Raw genomic sequence first — 24779 nt, forward strand, 5'->3', positions numbered from 1 at the left:
CAAATCTGCAAAACTCCTTGATTTCTTCTGGCTTGGAGTGGCTTTGAAGTTAGAAGATGAGGGGAGGGGAAGTGAGGAGAGAGGGCTAATAGTGGCAAAGGGCTTGGTACATGTTCCCTCTGATTTCCTCATCCCAACCATCCCGGGAGGCAGGTGCTACCACCCAGCCTACAGATGGGGGAATTAAGGTCATAGCAACAGAAGCAACAGACTCAAAATTCAGTAAGTTCTCCCCCCTCATCACACTGCATCTACTCCCCCTGTTCACCCCTCCTCCTCTCCCATGGGGCTTCCTCAGTCCCTTACAGATGCAAAGGGTGAAAGACACTGGAAGACCCAGAAGATGGGAGGCCCACATCTCACCAAAACCTTGGTGAAGGCCACAGGGGAGAGAATACAAAAAGCTTCCCTCACTGAGGTAAACATCTGCTTTCCCTCTTCTTACCTCAGAAAAGACGGCAGCAGTGTATTCCTGAAGGCCCTCTGAGGGGCATTAATCTGGAAGCATCTCAGAGGAGAGGGCAAAGGGCCATTTCTTGGCTGGGTGGAAGCAGCCAGATCCTGAGAAAGGGTTTGAACCAATCCCAGACTTGCAAGGGGTAGGAGGGTCAAGGAACACAGGAAGGCAGAGATCAGGGTAGCTAGTGGTTGCCAAGTCTGCGTAAGTCCCTCTCTGAGCTGCCAGGCTTGCCTGGAAGACCTGTGGTGAGGAGCTGGGGTCAGCCGTGGCTTCATGTAGCTGAAGGAACAACAGTAAAGAGGGAAACCACCAGGGCCCAAGGACATGGCCTCCCTTCCCACCCCTGCCATTGGGTAGCATGACATAAGCCCACATTTCTAGTAGGTTCCCAGGATTGGGGGAGGGAACACCCTAATCTTTGGGATGCTAAATTTTGTTTTGGAGAAATAAAGGAAAGTGTCATTCCTTGAATTGGCTATTGTGGCCTCAAATGCCGGGCTGATGATACTGGTATGCAACCCATACGGTCACCCAGAGCCCTGCCCTTGGTTTAATGCTCTGCCATCACCATCTTAAAACTCTTGGTAAATTTTTGAAGAAGGAGCCCCACACTTCCATTTTGCAGTCATGCAAATTACATAGCGGGTCCTATGAAAATGCATGTCTGCTGTATGCCCATAGGGCAGACATTCCAAAAGTTTTCTATATTTAGGAGAAATCCTCACTGAGAACAGGAGCAGTTATGAGAATGCTAACTACTGACCAAAGCCACTGTGGGGTTGCCTAGATACATCTCTCCCATGAAAACAGGGTTAAATATAAAGGGAATATGTGTCATGAAGACACTAAATATGAAAACCATGGTGGTACACAGAAAGGGGTGGCCACGGTGAAAGCGAAGCTGCTGGGGGTGGAAGCAGGGAGGTGTTTTCTTGTGGGTTTCGGTGTTGAAGGCTCGAAAGTGCCGGTGAGCCCTGACATATGCGTCTCCAGAGCCCCGGTCTGCTCCCAGGAATGAGTGCTCACCCAGCGCTGACAGCTCCCAGGAATGCTGACGGTTTGGGGCATTTCTCCCTGCAGAGACCCCACTTGTTTTTAGGCCTGAAATTTGCACAGAACTTCAGAAGTTATACATCAATCTAGAGTCTTTGTATATATTTGGAACTGAATAATCTACTTTTGAAGCTGTCAGATCGTGATGGTTATGATGTTTTTCACTTAGTTTCCAGGTTTTTGGGGGCTTAAATGACTGCTTTATGGAAAGAGGATGCTTTTTTCCAAGGTTCCAAAATTCGCACTGCTCTAGTTGGAAGCTCCCAGAAGCCCCCTGCAGGTGGTTAGGTGTTTGTTGGTACTGGACAAAAATATCCCCTGGAGATGAGAGGTCTGGTGTGACAGGTGTGACCAGGGGCCAGGAGCCCGGGGTGCAGCACCCCTGGGATGCAGACTCCCACCTGCCTCCACGTGTTCACTCTCCCTCGCTGCAGGGCACGTTCTCTGTAATTAGCACAGGACAGCTGCCTCCAGTTCCCAAAGGTAGCCTTAACCACCCACCGCAGTGTATCAGGCACAGACTGAGTGCTAGGTTCAAGTGCTCGCCATGTTCTGGGTGCAGCTCTAAGCCTCTCTCATGGGTGATTCTGTTTAACTCTCAGAACTGCCCAGTGAAGCAGGTGCTCTTATTACCTCCTTTCAACAGATAAGAGAAACAAGACACTGAGAGGCCAGAGAAACTGACGCAAGCTAGCAAGTGTTGGAGCTAGAATTCAAAGACAGGCTGAGCTGGTCAGTGGGATCTCAAGGTCGCTTACCCAGCGGGTGGGGAGAAGGAGGAGGCTAATTACAATAAGGACCCCAGAGCAAAGGTGCAAGCTGACATCCAGGATCTCTCCTGGGTGTTTGGACAGGAGAGAGACCACAGGGTTGAGCCTCATGGGGGAGATGGTGATGCCTAGCAGGCAGGGAAGCAGGGCACCCTGCACCTCTCAGACATTGACCGTGGACAGGCTCCACCCTCGTGATGCCCAAGCCAGGCCAGGCTAATAGGTTTGCAGTGAGTGACTTGGGACCGTTGTGCAGCTCACCCAAAGGCCCTGAGGCAGCCTCTACAGCAGAAGGTACTGTCGCCTGAAAAAAAAGATCAGGTTCAGTGAAAGATCTGGTCCCCCAGAAACTTGGAAGCCAAGATGAGCCTTGCTCTGCTTTGTGCCCTAAGGGTGGAATATAAGGAAGGTGGGAAGAGTCTGCCCTAGGTACTTGAAACAGCTGTCAGAGCTCAACAGAGGTGGTCACATTCAGTGTAAGAATAGGAGTGTGTGGGTGAACCTCTGTAAATGCCAGGGAGGTAGGTCAAAAACAATATTGGCAATTTGGTTTGTTAATTCTAATCCAATCCAGCCAGGAGCTGACTGCCCACTGTGGCTGGAGAGGGTAGGTGAACTCAGTGAACCAGTTAATGCAGGGAGCAGGGGCAGCCAGCATGGGGAAGACAGACACACTGGATTACAAAAGAGGACAGTTGGGACACTTGTGTGAGACATTCAAGAGAGCCCTCGAGCCTGTAGGAAGAAACTTGTTGCGGCTGCAGCATTTCCATGAGCAGAAACTGGAGGTCAGTGTCCTGTGAATATTGTTCAGACTCTTGGGAATGAGGGTTACACTTACACACAGGCAGAAGTGACCAGGCTGGCAGCATCAGCTAAGCATCACTGCCGCCCATGGTTCTAGGTGGTCAGGGGAGGCTTCCTGGAGGGAGTGAGTCTTGTGCTAATCCTTCAAGAAGGAGCAACAGTAAGGGGTGGGAATTAAAAACATGTGCAGAGAAGGGGAGACTATGAGAGATGGAGAGACCTAAACTTCTAAAGGTATTTTATATTATTTATTTTTTAAAAGATTGTATTTATTTATTTCACAGAGACACAGTGAGTGATCGCACAAGCAGGGGTTGCTGCAGGCAGAGGGAGAAGCAGGCTCCCCACTGAGCAGGGAACCTGATGCAGGCTGATCCCATGATCTGGGATCATGACTTGAGCCAAAAGCAGATGTTTAACCAGCTGAGCCACCCAGGTGCCCGCTAAAGGTATTGTAAAATAGAGAAAGTCACAAATTAGTATGGATACCATGATTCCTTTTTTGTTAAAAACATGTATGAATAGGGGCGCCTGGGGGGTGCAGTCAGTTAAGCATCCAGTTCAATTTCAGCTTGGGTTATGATCTCAGGGTTCTAGGATCGAGCCCCACATTGAGCTCCTTGTTCAGTGGGGAGTTTGCTTGTCTCTGTCTCCCTCTGGCCCTTCCCCTGCTGTTCTCTCTTTCTCTCTCAAATAAATACATAAATCTTTTAAAAAGTATGAATATATACGGGCGCCTGGGTGGCTCAGAGGGTTAAGCCTCTGCCTTGGGCTCAGGTCATGATCTCAGGGTCCTGGGATCGAGTCCCGCATCGGGCTCTCTGCTCAGCAGGGAGCCTGCTTCCTCCTCTCTCTCTCTGCCTGCCTCTCTGCCTGCTTGTGATCTCTGTCTGTCAAATAAATAAATAAATAAAAAATCTTTAAAAAAAAAAAAAAGTATGAATATATACATCTGCATATAGGTAGTCATAAATAATAAAATAATGACATATGGAAGATTATTTATTAAAATCTTAACTATGCTGTCATTATTGGGTAGTTTTTACTTCTTTTTGCTTATCTGTATTTTCTAATTCTTCTACAATAAGCATTTGTTACTCATGTAAGGTATGGAATACAGGCTGCCCTAAGTCCTATCAATATAGTAATGCTTCACGTAGGAAGCTACTACCTGACTGTAAGCTGGAATTCATCTAAGGTATTACTGGAATAAGAAGATTTCTTTAATTCCTAGTGAATATAACATAATGGTTTATGAACATGCACTCTATAGGTTTGATTCTGTCTCCACATCTTGCTAGCTGAGGCTCTTTTTGAACTCAATAAATGTTATTATTAGCTTCTCTCTCACCTGCCTTCCACATACCCAGACCCTTACATGAACAGCCCTCTCAACCATCACCATGAAGGTGGTGTAGACCCACAGGGGCTTCTCAAAATTGAATATGTATGTGAATGATCAGAAGATCTTGTTTAAATGAGCGTTCTGGGGATGCCTGGGTTGCTCAGTTGGTTAAGCGGCTGCCTTCGGCTTAGGTCATGATCCCAGCGTCCTGGGATTGAGTCCCGCATCGGGCTCATTGCTCAGCAGGAAGCCTGCTTCTCCCTCTGCCTCTGCCTGCCACTCTGTCTGCCTGTGCTCACTCTCTCTGACCAAATAAATAAATAAATAAATGAGGGTTCTGACTCAGGAGGTCTGGGCCTAAGAGTCTCCATTTCTAACAACCTCAAGGTAATGACATGCTGCCAATCCATGGACCACACTATGAGACAAGAAGGTAAGGGTGAGTTAATGTCTTTATACAATATCCAGAAACAAAAGTGCCCTTAAATGTATTCAGATGTTACCTGTCAAAAGGGTTCTCTTTTCCCTTGGACAGCACTCTGTCCTGTCCATAAGTAAATTTAAACACCTTCTTCTGTGTGCTGGGTTCTGGGAAATCGAGGTATCTGTTACAAGACTGGGCCCTGCCCTTAAGGAGCTTGCATTCAACACCAAGCTGTGAAAAGAACTTATCCCCAGCTAAGCAAGGGCTCTAGACGGTGAGTGAATGAAAGCAGGACCCCAGGGTCTGCTTTAAATGCTTCAGAGAACTCAAGTCCAAATACCTCCTTTGAAACATTGAGGATTAACACATGCTCCGGATATGGGATCGCAAGAATAAGTCTTAGCAGTTAACGGATGAGTCATGTCTCTCTACATAAATATATGCTCCCAGAGGGTCTGTGAGGTTGTGGTGTATTGTTTTCATAGTTGCAAATCCTCCCATTCCTGGTTGAATGGAAGAACCAGGGGTTGAGATATGGAAGTCATCTGGAACATAAATACATAGGCTTGTGGCCCTACCACGTCATTGTATCCATTGTGGAAGGAACATGTTTGTCTCATTTGGCTGCATTTTGTGGGGCTTTCAGCTCCCACTGTATTCCATTTGAAGATTATTATTTACTATGGAAACAGTGATGTCAAGTTGATGTGGGTGGAACTCCGACCATGAAGAAACACAAAATAGTTCATCACACAGGGTGCAAGTTATTATTAGACTTAGCAGTTGCCAGTTTGGGCAGGCACTCCTGCCCCCGTGTTTGCAGGGAGCAGGCTGGCCGGCTGTGGGGTAGCACACTTGGGGGAAAGTGTCCATTTTCAAAGGCACGGGCATCTTGGAATAAAGCTATCAGCCCTGTTGAAACAGGACTTGGTCTGCCAACAGGAGCAATAGGCACAGAGAGGTGATTTAATGGGGGCCTGTGGACATAAGTGATCCACTGTGGGAAGATTTTCTTGAGTGATGATTGTCCTAGGAAGCCAGAACTCTCTTCTACGTGAGGAATTTCTATCAGGTGCGGACCCTTTGGAAGGAGAACTCCTGGATAATGGAGCTCTCTGGGAGTACTTGAAGCCAAGCAGGCCTGAGGTGGGCATGAACTGCTGTGGGAAGCCATGGGGCCAGAAGAGGGCCATAGGCCTAGCTCATAGGGGCAGGGGTTGCAAATAAGATTTCCCAGTAAATCAGTCATTTTTATCAGGTGCTAATTATGTTCCAGACATTATATCCTTTGGTTCTCTCAATAAACCGTGTATTTGACCTGAATTCTAGTGTTGCTTCCATCTCACAGATGTGGAAACCGAGACTAAGGGAAGGCAAGAATTCACCAAAGGTCTTAACAGAGTGATGAAATGAGACAATGAAGTCATTCTGACTCCAGAACCTACTTTTAAAAACACTACTCCATGTCCTTAAAGAAAAAGATGGAGCCAGGACCTCAGAGTTTACTGTATTCTACTCAAAGAGTTTGGTTATCACTAGATCCATGAAACACACCCCATGGTCTGGAGACATGGCCCCCAACCGGGGGTGGGTGTGACCAGGTTCCCTCCGCCGGTTTTCCCTGGTGAAGGCAATGAAATCTTGGACTGGAGCCTGTGAGAGAATACCATTGCCTTACTTTACAAAGCTCCTATGGTGGCTCCAGGCACATGCTAAGCAACACAAGAGGCCCAGACTGTTCCACTCAACCGATAAAGGGGACAGAAGTATGGCAATTTTCATAGAAATACTCAAAGTTACTCAGCCAGTAAGAAGCCAAATCCTGGGACTATGGGAGTCAGCCCTTGACTGTTCTGCTCTTTGCATGCGGTCCCAAGATCTGGTGACTGTGGGTGAGTTCGAGGGCCACCAAGGTCCCAGAGTGCCTGCTGATCCAGCAGGACAGTGTAGGAGGCCCCTTTCACAAGGCCGAGTGGAGATGGAGGCCCGGAGAGGGCTCAGCCAGATTTACAGCTATTTAACACTTCATCTGTTGGGGCATACTCTACTTCTCAGCGCCCAGAGCCACCTTCTCGCGTGGTTTGTCCCCGCATTATTCCCCTATACACATGTTCTCTGAAGCACTGCTGAGTGTTTCCCTTGTGCCAGACATGGGGCCTTTGGGTGGCAGAGAGGGGTCAGTGGGGCCGTCTGACCTAAGGCCCCAGCTCTAGAAAGAGGTTCCCAAGGAGGAGGCTACATCCCCAGGGCTGATTTCACCCACAGACTCTAGCCTCTAAGTCTTTGCGTAGGAATTGAAAAGTCAAAGAGGAAAATGAAAAGAAAAAGATTCTCAGACAACATAAACAAAAAAGCTCTGTGTAGAGGCTCATAGAAAACCAGTCCTCTGTTTCTAATGGTATCTGGGTCTGATAGGGAAGGGGCCTCAACCCACACACTCAAGGCTATGGCATAAGTCTGGGCAGGTTATCCCCAGTATAGCTGCAGGGGACTCCATTCACATCAAAGTATACGTGAGTCAGACCATTGGTTTTCTTAAACTTGGTTGCACATTGGAATCACTTGGGTGACTTTAAATATTGTTGACATCTTGTTCCCTCCTCTAGAGATTCTGATTTAATTGGTCTGAGATGCAGTGTTGGCTCTGGGATTTTTCAAGCTGTTCAGGTAGCTCTAATATGTGGCCATGTTTGAGAACCACTGAATTAGACTATGCTGTGAATGGTGTCCACTGGGGGATGTGTGGTATACAATGTCTTAGCCTGTCAAATTGGCCCTGCCCATACACATATGTCATCTTCAATGACCTGAACTTGCTAGTAGGGGAGATCACAGATTAAATACATACTTCTCTGCCTCTTGAGTCAGTTTCCCTGAGGTTGAAGAGAGTGTAGGTACTTACCTCTGAGCCTTTGAAGGCTCTCTTATACTTCCTGCATCCTTCTGAAGGATGAGGGAGAGGTAGGGGTCTAATCCTGCTGAAAATGGGGAGTTTGTCAAGCTGGGTTTTGGAAGCTGCCGGTCTGTCACTCTACCCAGGGGAAGCATGCTGTTTTGATCTCCTGGCTGAGTGATTTAGGCCCTCAGAAGAATCTGGCTTGTTTCCCCTGATGCCTAGGTTATAAATCAGCCATGGTTAGCAGCTGCATTTTACTCTGTCAGACCACAAGGGAACTGTAGTAGTTTTTACTGAATTAGAAACTTAATTGCACTAAATATAGCTCTGATGCCCCAAAGAAGTTATGGCAGCTCCCAAAGGTGTCTGGCTTCCTATACTCTCCCCCCTCTCTCCCCACCCTGAACTCAGAGAACCAGTTAAACACTGAGCAATTCAAATCATTAAATCCAAGCTTCTGGAATGAATGTACTTTGTTTTGAATATGTCAGTATCATTAAATCCTGCCATGTGAATTTAATGTCACTGTTTCCCTAACAACTAATGTCCTTCACATGTGAAGATGGAGGACATGGAAAATCCCACAAAAACCTAGAGAAATGAGACAAGTATGTGACACAGCAAGTTCTTGGTGTCATGGTACAGTCCAAACCTTGCCTGTTTTATGAGTTAGATGCTCTGTAACTCATTGATGCTTCCCGCTGATGAGTGCATCTGTTGTTCTAAAATTACAAGGCAAGCTTCTTGGGCTAAAACCTTACATCTGGCATGTGTATTTAGATTTGGCATTTCAAAGTTAGTATTTTTGGTTCAGCAGAGGGATTCAAAACAAATATTTTCTGCAAAGTTCCACATTCTTGAGTGGATAGTTGAATCTAGCCTGAGTGAGAGAGGAAGGACCAAGTATGGAAGAGGCCGCTAGCTGCTACCCAGCATCCATTCTACTCTCTTCCCTTTGCAATAGAACAGCAGGAACAAAAACAACCCTGTTTCCCAGAATGCCTTGAGCTTGGTGAAGCCACAGGACCAAACTGGTTGGTGAGGCAGAAGTGGAAGTAGAACATGGAGCTTCCAGGGAAGGCTTTCTTTAGGAGAATCTAATCAGATGTGAGGTTTGTCCTTTTTTCATTTCTTTTTCTTTTCTTTTCCTTCTGCTTTCTATAATGGGGACATAATGCCAAGCTTCCACAGTCACTTGGGACCATGAGATGACTTTGAAGAAGAAAGCAAGGTAACGAATAAAAACAGTGGGAAGATCGGCATCCGAACCACCAATGGTAGGGATAAGCCCTGTCCTATCTACATCTGGGCTTTTATATGGAAGAGAGAAATAAACTTCTCCTGTTTGAGTTGCTGTTCTTCGGGGTTTTTAGTGACATGAAAACAAATCTAATTCCAACTGATGGATCATGATAGTGTAAAATTAATGGAAAAATAATTTCTCTAATGATGTTAGCATATTTTGGCCTATACCCCCAATTCTAGAGTGAACAGCATTATTTGAGGAACCATATGTAACTATTTCTTGCACTCAGCAAGGTGAAGCAACTTGCCTGAAGTCACCTAGCTAATAAGTGGCATCCCACCCAGGATTGTATTTGACCCTGCTTTCCCTGTCAGGGCAGCATGTCTTACTAATCACAACTCTGCAGACGTTATAGTTCTTGATCAACAGTGTCACCATGTCTGGTCCCTAACAGGCTGTGCAGTGGTCAGGTCTAGCCTGAGTCCACCACGAACCCAAGGAGTCTGAGGGAAACCTGGTTACTCTGGAGATGCCCCCCCTTCTGGAATGTGCCAACCTTCATGAGCAAGTCCTTTGTACATTTCTCCTTCATCCCATCCTCACTTGTGATGCTCCCAGAAAATGGTTATAGACTGTAGAACAGGAGGGAGGAGACTGCTCTAGGGTTCCACAAGAAGTTACATTTGCTTAAAAGATTTTAGCAACAGGTGATCCCATGGACAAGGTTTGTTGACCTTCTGCAGCTGTACGTTCAGATCAGGCTGGTTACTGGAGTGATGGTGTAGCATGAGACGGCCCGCAGTAACTGACATGGCTGGTCATGGGAATGCGGTCTGTCAACCTATCAGCGTTAAGGAGAGGGGAGGGCAAGCCTCTTTGTTTATTTGGGCCATTCTGGTTCAGTGAGTGTGGGTGACAATGAAATTTGCTCAAGAGAATTTTAAGGCCTGCCCCAGAAATACCAATTAAGGGACAAGCTGTCCACTTCTCTCTCTACACTGAGAATAGTTGGTTATCTCACTGTGGGGCCCACAGCAGAGCCGTGAGGGCCGTGTTAGTTCCTGGGGTGAGGCGGCTCCCTCCATGGACCCCGAGGGCTCTGAGTGTACATAGACCCAGTGCTTGGCTCTCTATCTGCCAATAGCATGAGCCTCCTGAATGTTTGCTGATAAAGACTTGAATGAATTTCTGAGTGCCTGTAATGCTAACCCTGAGAAATGTTTTCTCAATATCATACCTTGATACAATGGTTGGCATGGGAGTGAAACCCAGTCTTAAAAACACATAAATAGTTATATAATCCATATAAAGATGGGCCCTTTGTGGCTAATATTAGCACACTCTCACACTTAAAGAAATAATTTGCTTTCCCTACATGTAACAGAAAAGTCAAAATAATGGTGGCTTAAACAAGATTCAAAACTTTTCTTCTCTTCTGTTTAAAAGAAGTCTTAGAGTATACAACCAGCATCACAGTCATTGAGGACTCAACATTTTCTGTCTTTCTGCTCCATCTTTATAAGTAGCTTCTATTCTTAGGGTCGCCTTGCTCTCTGAGTTGGCTTCTAGGTGTTCTGTGACTATATACAAGTTGTAGTCTTTCAGAATGAGGAAGAGCAAGAAGTTAAAAAAGGAATTCCCCTAGCTATCTATTTTCCAGGGAGTCTTTCTGGAAGTCTTGTCCCCAAATTTCTGCTTACATCCTGTTGGACAGAACTTCATTACATGCTCAAACTTAGCGGCAAAGGAGGCTAGAAAACGTGGTATTTTAGGTAGTATCATTGCCCCTGCTTCTTATCTGTCCCTAATCATATAGACCAGCTGTTCTCAACGGTTTGTCTCTTGGAAATCACTTATACCCTTGAAATATATTGAGGAACCAAAGAATTTTTGTTTATGGGACATCTATTAGTACTTACCATATTAGAAATTAAAACCCAAAAAAGATTAAATATTTATTTGTTTAAGCATTTAAAAAATTACATTATTTATATTAAATCATCACATTGTACAGTTTAAAATCTTACCATTTTACTTGTCTGTTATACCTCAATAATGCTGAAAAAATTTTAGAAAGCACTAAGATCTTCAAAAAAGTTAAAACAGCTTTCTGCCTGTGGACGCCGCCGAGTAAGCATCGTTAAAGTCTCCCCTCCCACCGCCGTCATGTCTAAGTCAGAGTCTCCCAAAGAGCCTGAACAGCTGCGGAAGCTCTTCATCGGAGGTCTGAGCTTTGAAACAACCGATGAGAGTCTGAGGAGCCATTTTGAGCAATGGGGAACACTTACGGACTGTGTGGTAATGAGAGATCTGAACACCAAGCGCTCCAGAGGCTTTGGGTTTGTCACCTATGCCACTGTGGAGGAGGTGGATGCAGCCATGAATGCAAGGCCACACAAGGTGGATGGAAGAGTTGTGGAACCAAAGAGGGCTGTCTCAAGAGAAGATTCTCAAAGACCTGGTGCCCATTTAACTGTGAAAAAGATTTTTGTTGGTGGCATTAAAGAAGACACTGAAGAACATCATCTAAGAGATTATTTCGAACAGTATGGGAAAATCGAAGTGATTGAGATCATGACTGACCGAGGCAGTGGCAAAAAGAGGGGTTTTGCTTTTGTAACATTTGATGACCATGATTCTGTAGACAAGATTGTCATTCAAAAATACCATACTGTGAATGGCCACAACTGTGAAGTAAGGAAAGCGCTCTCTAAGCAAGAGATGGCTAGTGCTTCATCCAGCCAAAGAGGTCGAAGTGGTTCTGGAAACTTTGGTGGTGGTCGTGGAGGTGGTTTTGGTGGGAATGACAACTTTGGTCGCAGAGGAAACTTCAGTGGTCGAGGTGGCTTTGGTGGCAGTAGAGGTGGTGGTGGATATGGTGGCAGTGGGGATGGCTATAACGGATTTGGTAATGATGGAAGCAACTTTGGAGGTGGTGGAAGCTATAATGATTTTGGCAATTACAACAATCAATCCTCAAATTTTGGACCCATGAAAGGAGGCAATTTTGGAGGCAGAAGCTCTGGCCCTTATGGTGGTGGAGGCCAATACTTCGCCAAACCACGAAACCAAGGTGGCTATGGTGGTTCCAGCAGCAGCAGCAGCTATGGCAGTGGCAGAAGGTTTTAATTACTGCCAGGAAACAAAGCTTAGCAGGAGAGGAGAGCCAGAGAAGTGACAGGGAAGCTACAGGTTACAACAGATTTGTGAACTCAGCCAAGCACAGTGGTGGCAGGGCCTAGCTGCTACAAAGAAGACATGTTTTAGACAATACTCATGTGTATGGGCAAAAAAACTCGAGGACTGTATTTGTGACTAATTGTATAACAGGTTATTTTAGTTTCTGTTCTGTGGAAAGTGTAAAGCATTCCAACAAAGGGTTTTAATGTAGATTTTTTTTTTTTTTTTGCACCCATGCTGTTGATTGCTAAATGTAATAGTCTGATCATGACGCTGAATAAATGTGTCTTTTTAAAAAAAAAAAAAAAGTTAAAACATAAAAATAAAAATTACAGGGGCGCCTTGGATGGCTCAGTTGGTTAAGTGTCTGCCTTTGACTCAGGTCATGATCCCAGCAGGGAGTCTGCTTCTTCCTCTCCCTGTGCCCCGCCCCCTGTTCCTTCTCTGTCTCTCTCAAATAAATAAGTAAAATCTTTTAAAAAATAAAATAAAATAAAAATTTCAGGGGCACCTGGCTGGCTCAGTTGGAAGAGCATGCAACTCTTGCTTCATCTTAGAATTGTGAGTTCAAGCCCTATGTTGTGTGTGGAGATGACTTAAATAAACAAAGTAACTTTAAAAAAATAGAGAAAGGATGGGCGCCTGGGTGGCTCAGTGGGTTAAGCCGCTGCCTTCGGCTCAGGTCATGATCTCAGGGTCCTGGGATCGAGTCCCGCATCGGGCTCTCTGCTCAGCAGGGAGCCTGCTTCCTCCTCTCTATCTCTGCCTGCCTCTCTGCCTACTTGTAATCTCTCTCTGTCAAATAAATAAATAAAATCTTTAAAAAAAAAAAAATAGAGAAAGGAAAAAACAAATAAAAATTACAATTATATACCCTTTACATATTAAATACCATATTATTTCCTATATGGAAAAAAAGGTTAGAAGAGTGGTATTTCTTTCTAATTTTTAATTTTTTGAAAAATATCCAAGAACACAGCCAGATTCTCATATCTGCTTCCCCATTGAATCTGTTGCAATGCGTTGTTTTGGTTGAATTATATGAAGAGAATCTGGTTTCACACAGATGTATAAGTTGGAAAATATAGAAGTTTTTTTAAAGATTTTCAGATAATCGTAGGTATTATTCTTCGATACTACATCAAAACTCACATGGAAGTTTCTTAAAGGCTAGTTGCAGTGTGGAATCTGAAATCATATCAATGAATATTTAGTACTCTAGTACATGAAAACCCATTGGTCCATCTAGCATGTTGAACGCATGTTGTACAGGGGCATGATTTTGAAACATCATCTAGTACTCATGTGGAAAATATTTGTTCACTGTGTTATACGGTCCTTTTGAATGTTGGCGCATCTTGTTATATAATATTTTTTTTAAATCACATTTTTAAGAAGTTGTCAAGCTCATGACGATAGAAGTTTTTGAGAAATTCTCATTTTCCCTTGAAAGGTTGAATGTTACTGTGGGCCACAAATGCTGTCAGTTGCTTCTCTTGAAGTGACAGACTCACTTTGTTCAGGTTTGAAAAGATGTCAGCTGAATACACAAGTCTAAGTAGCCATGGGGTGCCTCCTGCCATAGGCCTTTGAGAACCACAGAGGAAGCTGGGAGGTCCGTCTGGGCGTCAGAGGAGCATCTGGACCAGAAAGGTGACCCCCGAGGGTGAGTACCTGTGGCCTCCGAGGGGCCAAATGAGATGCAGACACACCCTAGTCTAAACCTGTTCTCTTTGGAGCTTTGCAGAGAGAGCTTTTGTTTTCCCTTCATAGTCTATTTGCCCTCTGAAAAATTCCAATCATGTTTTTCTGGCTCCTGTTCAGACTGTTGAGGGATCAGAGCATCCTTCCTGGCTGAAGTGGGATCAGGCCAGCCTCAGAGGCCCAGAAGGAAGCTGGGGAGCGGGGAGGCAGGGACTGGGAGGGAAAGGGCTGAGGGTGGCTGCTGCAGGCACTGATGTCCTTGCAGGCCCATCCAGAGAGGAAAGAGGAGAAAAATGGTGCACAGTTAGTCCTGTAGCTCCTTCCAATGAGGAATCAGGTAACTTAGGTTGCTCTCTATTTCACCTCCAAAGGTACAAAGGTAAATGAATGGCTGCTGGGGTGAGCAGGTTTTCAAGGTGTGACCGTGGAGGCTGAGTTGAGAAAATGATCAAAGAAAGAACCTGTGGAATCTGACTCATGACTCTGTGCTGAGGCTATGTTGACATTGGTCTGTGTTTACCTAACATTGAACAGGAGCCCACAGAGGACTTCAGTGACAACATGGATGTGTGAAAACTCTTTCACACACATGGTGAGTGATGGACAGTGAATACTCGGTTCTGTCCCCCGAGCCCTTATGTGTGTGTGTCCATGTAAAAGTGTGGTTCATATTACAAGGTACTTGTGTCCACACATCTGTATACACACTGAATTTGCATCTTTGTGTCTTGTGTGTTTATCTGTGGGATATATAAGCAGCAGTGACAATGAACATTATTACCTCGGGACTGAAGAAGATGATGTTAACAGTAAAAACACATGGAGAGAGATCATCTCCTTCTCTTCTTTTTCTATTCCTTCTTTTTTTTTTTTTAATTAAGATTTTATTTATTTATTTGACAGAGAAACAGCGAGAGAGGGAACACAAGCAAGGGGAGTGGGAGAGGGAGAAGCAGGCTTCCCACTGAGTAGAGAGCCCAATGCAGAGCTCAGTCCCAGGACTCCAGGATCATGACCCAAGCTGAAGGCAGCCGCTTAACGACTGAGCCACCCAGGCACCCCTCTTCTTCCTCTATTCTAAAAACAATTTTTTGAACAGGTTGTAAATGAACATGGTAAAAAAAAATCATTAATTAGCATGGACTAAAGTGAAAAATGAGTCTCCCACGCTAGCATCAGAAATGACCATTCTCAGTTCTTATATATTTATCGAGAAACATATATATTAAAAAAGTGTACACACACACATTCCTTTTTAAAATTTATTTCTTTAAGCTAATAAATGTGAGGATTCTAACAGGAAGATCACTGACTTCTTACATAAGCTTCATTTTCAGTCCCTTGTGTATCATCAGACCCCAGCACACATAGTTGTGTCTATGATTTACACAAGTGTAAGTTTTGTGCTAGAGGACAAATTCTTTCTTTCAGAGAAATCTTCTGGCACCTAGAAAACTGATTTCCTTCCCAGTTCATCTGGTTATTAATCTTCTTAAAAGCTCACGACAAATAAAATTCCTGTATCTGAGACCTTTGAGGTATCCCAGAGGCAGGTGAGAATCATTCCCATGGAGTTGTCTTCACTTTCTGATTTGTCATCAATTCTTAAGAGCAATCCAGGAAAGGTTTATTTAGTACAGCTCTCTGTTGATTTTATAACCAACTGCTGACTGCTTGGGACATAAAACTCTTGATGATTTACAGGTAGTAAATGGGCAAGAAATCCATAAATCACATTCTATAAGAGAGTATAAGTGAACACATACGCACACACACATTTATACTAACCACCTTCAAAGGAGAAGTTGTAGGCATGTCCAGAAAATACATTCATTTTTAGGGGTGCCTGGATGGCTCAGTGGGTTAAAGCCTCTGCCTTCAGCTCAGGTCGTGATCCCAGGGTCCTGGGATCAAGCCCCGCATCAGGCTTTCTGCTTGGCGGGGAGCCTGCTTCCTCCTCTCTGTCTGCCTGCCTTTCTGCCTACTTGTGATCTCTGTCTGTCAAATAAATAAACAAAATCTTAAAAAAAAAAAAAAGAAAATACATTCATTTTTAGTTTGAGGAGAATAGGGAACTCATTGGTGAGAGGTCTCCAATCAACCTCTGTGAATTCGATTGTACCAGGTAATATTTTAATGTTCATTTACCCATCATTTACTTACTTATTTATTGTAAAGCTGTAGTTACTTATTTTAGAGAGAGAGAGAGAGAGCAAGCAAGGGGAGGGGCAGAGAGAGAGAGAGAGAGAACCCCAAGGAGACTTCCTGCTGAGAGTGGAGCCCAACGTGGGGCTCCATCCCAGGACCATGAGCTCACGACCTGAACCAAAATCAGGAGTTGGAGGCTTAACCAACTGAGCCACCCAGAGCCCCTGCCTAATTCTTAAAAGAGACTCTGTTCTCACTTCTGAAATGTTCAAAGGAGTTTTTATGATTTCTAGAGGTAAGAACTTTTTTCTCCTACCAAGTCAGAAATGCTAAAGGTTGTCAGAGTTTTGAGATACACTTGACACTATTCTGCAACAGATATTTCTCAATTAAACATTCACTTGAAGATCTCTTTTTGTTTTCATGTATTTATTTCTTCTAGGCCCATGTTTAGGATCATTCCTAGTAATGTGCTAAAATCAGGAAAAACAAGTTTCTAATTCCAGAGAAGTCCTAGAGTTTCAGGGAACTGACAGAGGAGGAGAAACAAAGTGAAGAATCCTGAAAAACATTTTTGTCTGGAAAGTGAAATTTAATAAATACGAATAGGCTACCATGAATAATTTGCCAACTGTCTGCCTTCCAAAAGATGGTATAGCATAACTAGAAATTTAGGATGCATTTAACAAAAGCTAATCTCATTTGATCCTGATTCGAGCAAAATAAAGAGCTAAAAATAAAATAGAGTAAAGTGGGATAAGTTAAACACTAACTAGATATTTGATGACATTAAGTGTAAATTTTTTAGACATAATAATGGTGTGATTTTTTTTTGAGCCTTTACCTTTTTTCTTTCTTTCTTTTTTAATTATGTCTGGTTAGCCAGCGTATAGTACATAATTAGTTTCTGATGTAGTGCTCGATGGTTCATTAGTTGCGTATAACTCCCAGTGCTCATCACCACACATGCCCTCCTTACTACCCGTTACCCTGTTAGCTTTACCTTTTAAAGATATACAATGAAATATTTTAGGATGACATGATTACCTTTTTAAAAATCCAGTTGGGTGCTACAAATATCAATCATTATGTGGTACTACTGAAACTAACAAAATGTTGGACATCAATTATACCTCCATTCAAAAAAAGAAAAAGGAAACTGTTAAAAAAATAAAATAGGGTGCCTGGGTGGCTCAGTGGGTTAAAGCCTCTGTCTTCGGCTCAGGTCACGTTCCCAGGGTCCTGGGATTGAGCCCCACATTGGGCTCTCTGCTCAGCGGGGAGCCTGCTTCCTCCTCTCTCTCTGCCTGCCTCTCTGCCTACTTGTAATCTCTGTCTGTCAAATAAATAAATAAAATCTTAAAAAAATAAAATAAAAAGATGAAAAACCCTGGAAAAAAATAAAAATGCAGTTGGGGGATTGTGGATGGGGTCTAAATGAAATAGGATGGGCCATGAGTTGAGGTTGGTGGTGGCCACAAAGGGTTTGATGCACTGTTTTCTCTACTCTTGTATTCGTTTGAAAATTTTCATAATGAGGAAAACACCAGAACAGCTAGTTGCTCTAGAGTGCTTCTGAATTATCTATTTGATAGATAATTTCTTTATTTCACATTTGTTGTTCGACAGGAGCCAGGTGCTGGCTGTGTGGAGGAGCCTGCGTGGGGCCAAATGGTATGAGTTGCAGATAGCGCCCTGGTGACCTTGACAAGGACAGCCACTACTGAGAACCAGGCAGGAAACTCTCTTTGTCGGTAAGAAGTCTACACCTCGGTTCCTATGAGGATCTTCTGTTTTGGGGGAGCAACACCAGCCACCAGGGGGACATGAGGCTTCAGCCAGCTCTGCTCCAGGGATCCAACAGTCAACAAAACCAGTGAGGCACCCCAGAGGTCGGAAGCTGAAAACAGATACCATAGCCAGTTCTTCACAAACAAGAGGTTTTATTTTTATGCTGTACCCCCACCCTCTGCCAAATAAGTGGGGAGAGCTCTGAAAGGGCAGATTTTGTAGTCGAGAGCCACTGAGGGCAAGTGAAGCTGAGATTCATGCCTGGCATAGGGGAGCAAAGGAAGAAGGACTGAGGTGTCTGGGGAGTGCCCCACCTGTGCTAGACACCTCCCAGAGTTTTGAAGGAGGGAGTGAACCCAGACCCACACTGCACAGGGGATCTGTCCTTCTGTGGGCCCAAGGGCAGAAAGAAGACATCCTAAGAGCTTTGCGAAAGTATCTTCCCCTTGGTGGCTGGGCCTCACCTCACAGGCCTCAATAATTCCTGTCCTACCCTGTCAGGATGGTCAGCTATCATCCATCTCTCCAGCCAAAAGACCCAGCCCTAGTCGGCTCCTAGAAGATGTTTCCAGACAATATTACATTCTTAAGGAGCCTGTCTCTTTTGATTAACAAGACCTTTTAGTTTTCTTCTGAATTCTATATAAATAGCCAGAACATGTGCTCCACTAAAGGCAAGGGTGGGGAAGGGTGTTCCCTGGTGCCCTGGTCTCTTGGGTCTGAGCTTTGCCAGCAAGGTCACTATTACCCCCAGATGACTCTGGGTCTTGGCCAAACCAGCAAGTGTTCAGATCACAGCTCCCTTCCCATTTAGGCTGTTCAGTAGCTTTCCAGTTGCTCTCCAGACACAACCTAAAAGGTTCAACGAGGCTGACCCCTTGGGTTCCGGCCTGGGCACTGAACCTTTGAGCATATGCCCGAAACCGGGGCCACTTCCCCCACTGATAATCTCAGGGTGGATAACATAGCCAGGACCAGACAGACTTTAACCCACTGTCCCAGGGATGCAGTCCTCTATACTGCAAGGAAGAATGCTAAATGGCAGACTTCTGGCAGACAAACTGGAAACCTGTCAGGAATATGTCCTTGCTGGTCAGAGAGACCAAGGAAGGACCTGGGGTTGGGATCCAAAAGCCATGCAGTGGTGCCCGCCACCCCAAATAAAGACAGCGTGTTGTCCAGAAGCCAGAGAGCAAGGGGGTAGATTGTCGGGTAGCAGAAGGCATCTCTGTTTGAGTGCAGCTGCAGTGGGACTGTCAGTTTCCACAGCCTGCAAGATGCCCCCTGACACCAGAGGGGTTGCCAGCCATCTTCCTCCTTCTCTTTGACTGGGTATCAGCCGCTGTTCCTGCAGCTCCCAGCACAGTCCTCAGACGTCAAGATATACCAGTCGCATGGCTATCCAGTGTGAACAGCGCTCCCTGGAGTTATGCAAGTCGAGGGCCTTGACTACATTTCCTCAAGCAGGCCCCCATGACCCTCCTGAAGAGTCCAAATCCCACTTGAAGCTACAGGACCCTTTTTGGATGTTGGAGAATAACTGGTCAGATCTCTCCACCCCCTGCCCTCCAGACAAGAAGATCTATAAGGGCAGAGCAGAAGCTGTGCTCTCTGGTGGTTGAGTGTTTCACTTCCATATCTCCACTTGATTGCCCATGTTTGGCCACAGAGGAGATACTCAATAAATGTTGAATGAATGAACACATTCTCATCCCTCCACTCCTGCCCCCGACCATTGCAGGCCTGCCCCCCACCCTGAGCTCCTGAAGCTCTGAGTCCATTTGGGAGGCATCAGTTATCTCTATGTTGGCCCTTTTTCTCTCTTAGGAACAGTTGGTGCTGAATCATTCTGCCTGGAGATAAAGACTCCCCAAGGCCACTTCCCTGCATGTGGGACTTCCAGAATGCCTGGGAGAAATCGTCAGTCCTGCCTGCCCAGCTGCCACATGTGGACACATCTTTTTACTGTTTGAGCTTTCCTTGATGCTCATTATAACCCAAATCCAGGAATCTAAAGCTGTGGGCTGAGTGAGGATGAGCAGGGAAAGGGGGTCAGGGAGGCAGGCATGCAGGGTATCATGGCCAGTGGGTATGCTGCTGGTGATGCATGGCTGTGTCCCTGTCCCCACACTTCCTCCCCAGAACCAATGGCCCTCAGCTAGGAATCCAGCATTTTGTGAATATTGCTTCTGTAAACGGAATCCTCTTTTTCCATCCCCTTCTATCATCACACATCAAAATGAATTCTCATATAGAAAGGTTCTATTCCTAAGATAAAATATAAATTACAACAATAATGTATCAAGTATATTTTAATCATATCTTTGGAAAACTAGATGTTTTTGATAAAAATTTATTAAAATCACTCCTTATATACACACAGTACCAAAATTTTAAGGTATTGCTAAATCCTGTCTTCCTTTGGGATGAGTGTCCCTTATCTCAAGTGACAGGAAAATAAAGAAAATATTTTCTTTTAAAACCCGACAGTTGTAACTGTCTCTTCTTAAATCTTTGATCTCTTGTAGTTGTTTATTGTATAGTTCAGATTCAGGAAGATTAAGAGCACCAACTTCTTTTATAAAGAAGGCAAGCTTGTCTTGACCATAAGGGTTGTTTCCATGATTCATGATTTTCCAGGTACTGACATGAGGCTCTATTTTGTCTAATTCAGCAGAACTCATAGACAGGTGCTTAGAGAGGTCCCCATGTTCTGTTGGTCACTGGGCCCAATTAGCTCTTTTCCAACACAGATCCCAGCCTGGTGGGCAAACCAGGTTTTAGCTGTGACCCAGTGATAACTTAAGGATTTATTGACACCGTTGTCCCATCATATTTATTTTGTATGGTTTTTAGTTTATTTTGTAGCCAGCTATCTAATCCCTTTTTTTTTTTTAATTTTTATTTATTTATTTGACAGATCACAAGTAGGCAGAGAGCAGGCAGAGAAAGAGAGGAGGAAGCAGGCTCCCTGCTGAGCAGAGAGCCTGATGCAGGGCTTGATCTCAGGACCTTGGGATCATGACCTGAGCCGAAGGCAGAGGCTTAACCCACTAAGCCACCCAGGTGCCCCTATCTAATCCCTTTTTTAAATGGAGATATTATTTTATTTTATTCCACTAAAAAAATTTTGCAGCCTTTAAGATACCCAGAGTCCTCAAGGGACACCGGATGGCAACCATGTTGTTTGGGAATCTGCAAACCCTCTTGGGGGGCTAGAACAGGTGCTAGAAAATCTCCAGTGAAGCCTATTTTCTCTTCCCTGCTCCCTGCCCACCCCCCTTCTCACTGCCGTGGAAACTCCCAGTGTCACAATAGCAGTGATTTTTCCTTTGGCTGTTGGAATTAAAATTGAGACACTAGGGCCTTCCTGTAGAAAAGGGGTGGGTTGTGGACCAAGTGAAATTTCTGCCCATGTCCATATGCAGGGAATATCCAGCTGTACCAGGAGGAAATTTCCTCCACCCCCACCTAATTTTTACCCATCTCAGATGTTTTCCTTCCTGTTTCCCCTCCTGCCCCACTCCCACTCCACCCCCCCCTCGATTGGTATCTGTCAGGCTGGTTGCGCTGCCACAACACCTGACACCTCATTTGTCAGCAACAATGACTTGAATGCTGTTCCTTTGGCATCATAGTCTAGTGAGGGAGGGAGTATATTTCCTCATAAGGGGGAGGAGAGAAGCAGGCAGACACCTCATCTCCCAGCTGTGTCTCTTCTAGCTGGTCAGCATCAGGGCTGGATCTGAAATGGGAGCGGAAAACACAGACCCATTACAGTCCACACCGCCTCTCTTGGAACCAGCGCCACCATTTTGGCAACACACCACACAGAAGCTTGCCTTCTCCCAGCCCTTACCTTACACACCAACAAAGCCATGGGCCACAACTGTGACAGTTGGAAGAGGTGTATCCCCACTCCACACAACATACCTGTCATTTCCACCAGCCACAAAGGAAGGGTATTCTGGGTCACCAACAAAAGCAGCGTTCTCTGAAGGATAGATGGTGTAGTACTGAGGAGGGCTTGGCGTGGCGGTCACCACCCCTCCAGGTGGTATGAGACCACAGGGGTTCACCACTGGCTGCAGGTAGGTGGTGTTCATCCCCAGGGGTTCTTGAGAACCATAAGGAGGAGGGATATACTGCACCACAGTGGCCCCATGGAAGGTGATGGGTTGGTTGATACCAGTGAAAACAAATGATTGTCCTCCTGCCGTCTGCTCCGAGTCCAGGATCCTTTCCTCACTTTCCTTGCATGCCTGGCAGGAGAGCATTTTGAACTTGCACACGGCAATCAGGATGAATGTCACCCCGACTGACAACAGGATAGGTCCAAGGAGCTGGGTCCATTCAAAGTGGGAGACACCTTGGTATTTGATCCAGCCCATGACGGTGAACGTGATCCCCACCAGTCCCAAGAAGATGCCTGAGAAGAGCAAGGTGGCCCCCGCCTTGTCGTCATCGGACACCTGGATGTCAGCGGTGCTGGGTGTGTAGGGAGTGACGGAAAACACATTGAGAGGGAAGTCCTCCAAGCGACTGCTGCCTTGCTCCATCGTCTGCCCGTGATCACCCCGCTTCCTGGAGGGGAAAGGGAATGTGAGGGCTCCTAAGAGCTGAGAAGAGCAATCCCAGGCTCCGATCAGTTATGGAAGAACTTTGGGCCTCTGTGGTTAACAGAGTATAACACGCAGAAGCCTGAACTTTGTTTCAAAGAATAAAGGTCTGAGAAATGAAGCTTGAAGTTTTCTCATACACTGTCAACAATTGGAGGTTTCTCTTTTACGATTCAGTGACAAGCTCTCTCTCATTCACATTCATTCACTCATTCAAAAGCTACTTGAGCCTGTACTCATATGCTGGGAGGTGCTTTCCTAGATGCTAAAAAGCACTCTTCCAAGGCCTTTACCAAAACCAGGACTATAGAGATGGCCAAACTACCTCCAGGGCCTCTGGTGGGCCTGGGGCCCTTGATGTACCCATTACATGCTCAGACATCTCATCCACTTTTCCTGCTGAGTCAGCTCATGCAAAGATGACTCTGTGTGCATCCTTCCCACATCAGGATCTTGAGCTGGGATGACACTTAACTTCCCACGCCTCTCACTGAGCTCTGAGGCACAGCTGTCTTCTGACCAGCCCGTGTGCCTTTTGCTTTCAGATGTGGGGAAAAGCTCCAGCTTTGGGTGAGGAAGGACATTCTAGGAAACTAACCACATCACTGGCAAAGGTCAAAAAAGCATCAGGTATGAGCTGGCGTCTAGGGGACACTTGTTTCACACCCTCCCTCCATGGTGGCAGCACAGCCCTCGGTCTCCAAGGTGAAGTCAGCAGCTATGTTTTCAAGGCTGATGTGTTTTTGCAACCAAACCCAAGCTAACTGAGGGAAGAAAGCTTCACCTTCAATGACATTATCTGGCATTCATAACTACAGAATTGCAAAGCAGCCCCATGCGTTCCTTCTTCTGCAGAATAGTAACTGTAGCCCTTTTTTCCTTTCCTGCACAGGTCTTAACCAAACAGATGTCTTTCTTCGGTGGTTAAATATTATATTATCTTTCTTTGCCAATGTTGAGCAGAAGGTCCAGGAAAACAGTTTCCCTCTTGCCCTAGGCAGGGCTTCCCAAACTTTCCCGATGATAAAAATCACCAGGGCTACTTGTTTAAAGGGCAAAATCTGAGTTCCTTACTCAGACCAGCAGAACCAAAATTTCCAAGGACATCTAAGAGCCCCAAGTGGCTTTTCTCATCAGAATCTTTGTAAACCTTACTGCAAGTGCTCCTGGGAGACTTTGTTGGGGGAGAATTTTGGTGGGGACTTTGTTCCCCACCAAAAATGCCTCCACCCCGCTATAAGATAAGGCCTGTAGTCTCTAACTTCATTTCAAGATGGGAAAGCAAGCAGGTGACCCTCTTGGGTATTTTCCCAAATGTGTCCCCAAGCAGCCAGTGTGGAGTGGTGCTGTAGTAGGAGTGGTCTGCCCTTTTCCCCACTGAGCTGGACCAAAGATCTAGGGAAGCCAGCTTTTCTCTTTAATCATTAAAATTTTGCTCAGCTAGACAAACCATAAGTGACTCTTAATCTCGCAAAACAAACTGAGGGTTGCTGGGGGGAGGAGGGTTGGAAGAGGGGGGTGGGGTTATGGACATTGGGGAGGGTATGTGCTATGGTGAGTGCTGTGAAGTGTGTAAACCTGGCGATTCGCAGACCTGTACCCCTGGGGATAAAAATACAGTATATGTTTATAAAAAAATAAAAATAAATAAAGATTAAAAAGAAAAAAGAATAACACACACAAAATTTTGCTCAGCTAGCCTGACATTCTTTTCATGCTCTTAATCCCTGAGCTAACCGCTGAAATAGACCCTGGAATTTAGAAAAAGCTAGGCTCTCAAAATTCTTCTCAATCTACTCAGTTTATGTTTCTCATATATCTTTAGCTACATCCTCTTGCAGTTGAGAGAATGACTGGGAACACTCAGAGAGCTGAGCTGAGAGATCACATTTATGAAAATACCCCATAAACGCAAAACTGGAATGACTTTCAGAGCAGACAATTCAGGAAATTCTCTAGTAAATTTTCAAGGTCACCTTGATTTAGCCTCTCATTCCAAAAATTTCAAACTCTGTATGTATGATAAATAGCAATTTAAAAAAGCCTAACAAACCAAATTCAATAGCATATTAAAAGAATTATATGTTATTATATGCTATTACAAACAGGGATTTATTCTTGGAATACAAGGATGGTTCAACATTTAAAAATTAATACATCACATCATCAGAATGAAGGAGGGGGAAAAAACTCTATGTATTTATCTCAATTGATATAAAAAAGTGTTAAGGATTTTTTTTTTTAGAATTACTTATTTGAGAGAGAGAGAGAAAAAAAGAGAGTATACATGAGTTGGGTGAGGTGTAGAAGGAGAAAGTCCCAGGCCGACTCCCCGC

At 44.9% G+C, this 24779-nt stretch overlaps 1 protein-coding gene, 1 long non-coding RNA gene and 1 pseudogene across 4 annotated transcripts; 2 read left to right on the forward strand and 1 right to left on the reverse strand.

The window, feature by feature from the left end:
• The first annotated feature begins 5891 nt into the window (after positions 1-5891).
• LOC309861762 lies at positions 5892-18962 on the forward strand. 2 transcript variants are annotated; one of them, XR_014310183.1, is made up of 4 exons: positions 5892-8986; positions 13705-13847; positions 14420-14477; positions 17663-18962. It is a non-coding gene; the product is annotated as an uncharacterized lncRNA (long non-coding RNA). The 2 variants fall into 2 exon arrangements; XR_014310184.1 differs by having other exon boundaries at positions 13767-13847.
• Positions 11095-12816, forward strand: LOC309861524 (heterogeneous nuclear ribonucleoprotein A1 pseudogene; annotated as a pseudogene). The gene has a single exon. The product of its transcript is annotated as a heterogeneous nuclear ribonucleoprotein A1 pseudogene (transcript).
• Positions 18963-20613: 1651 nt separating the features above from the next.
• Positions 20614-22500, reverse strand: TMEM174 (transmembrane protein 174). The gene is made up of 2 exons (XM_082724985.1): positions 21758-22500; positions 20614-21569 (listed from the first exon to the last, which is right to left on the reverse strand). The coding sequence occupies exons 1-2, from the start codon at positions 22381-22383 to the stop codon at positions 21464-21466; spliced, it is 732 nt and encodes a 243-aa protein (XP_082581111.1). The 5' UTR covers positions 22384-22500; the 3' UTR covers positions 20614-21463.
• Between the last annotated feature and the right edge of the window lie 2279 nt (positions 22501-24779).

The sequence above is a fragment of the Mustela nivalis genome, assembly GCF_964662115.1.
Source record: "Mustela nivalis genome assembly, chromosome: 3".
Lineage (NCBI taxonomy): Eukaryota > Metazoa > Chordata > Mammalia > Carnivora > Mustelidae > Mustela > Mustela nivalis.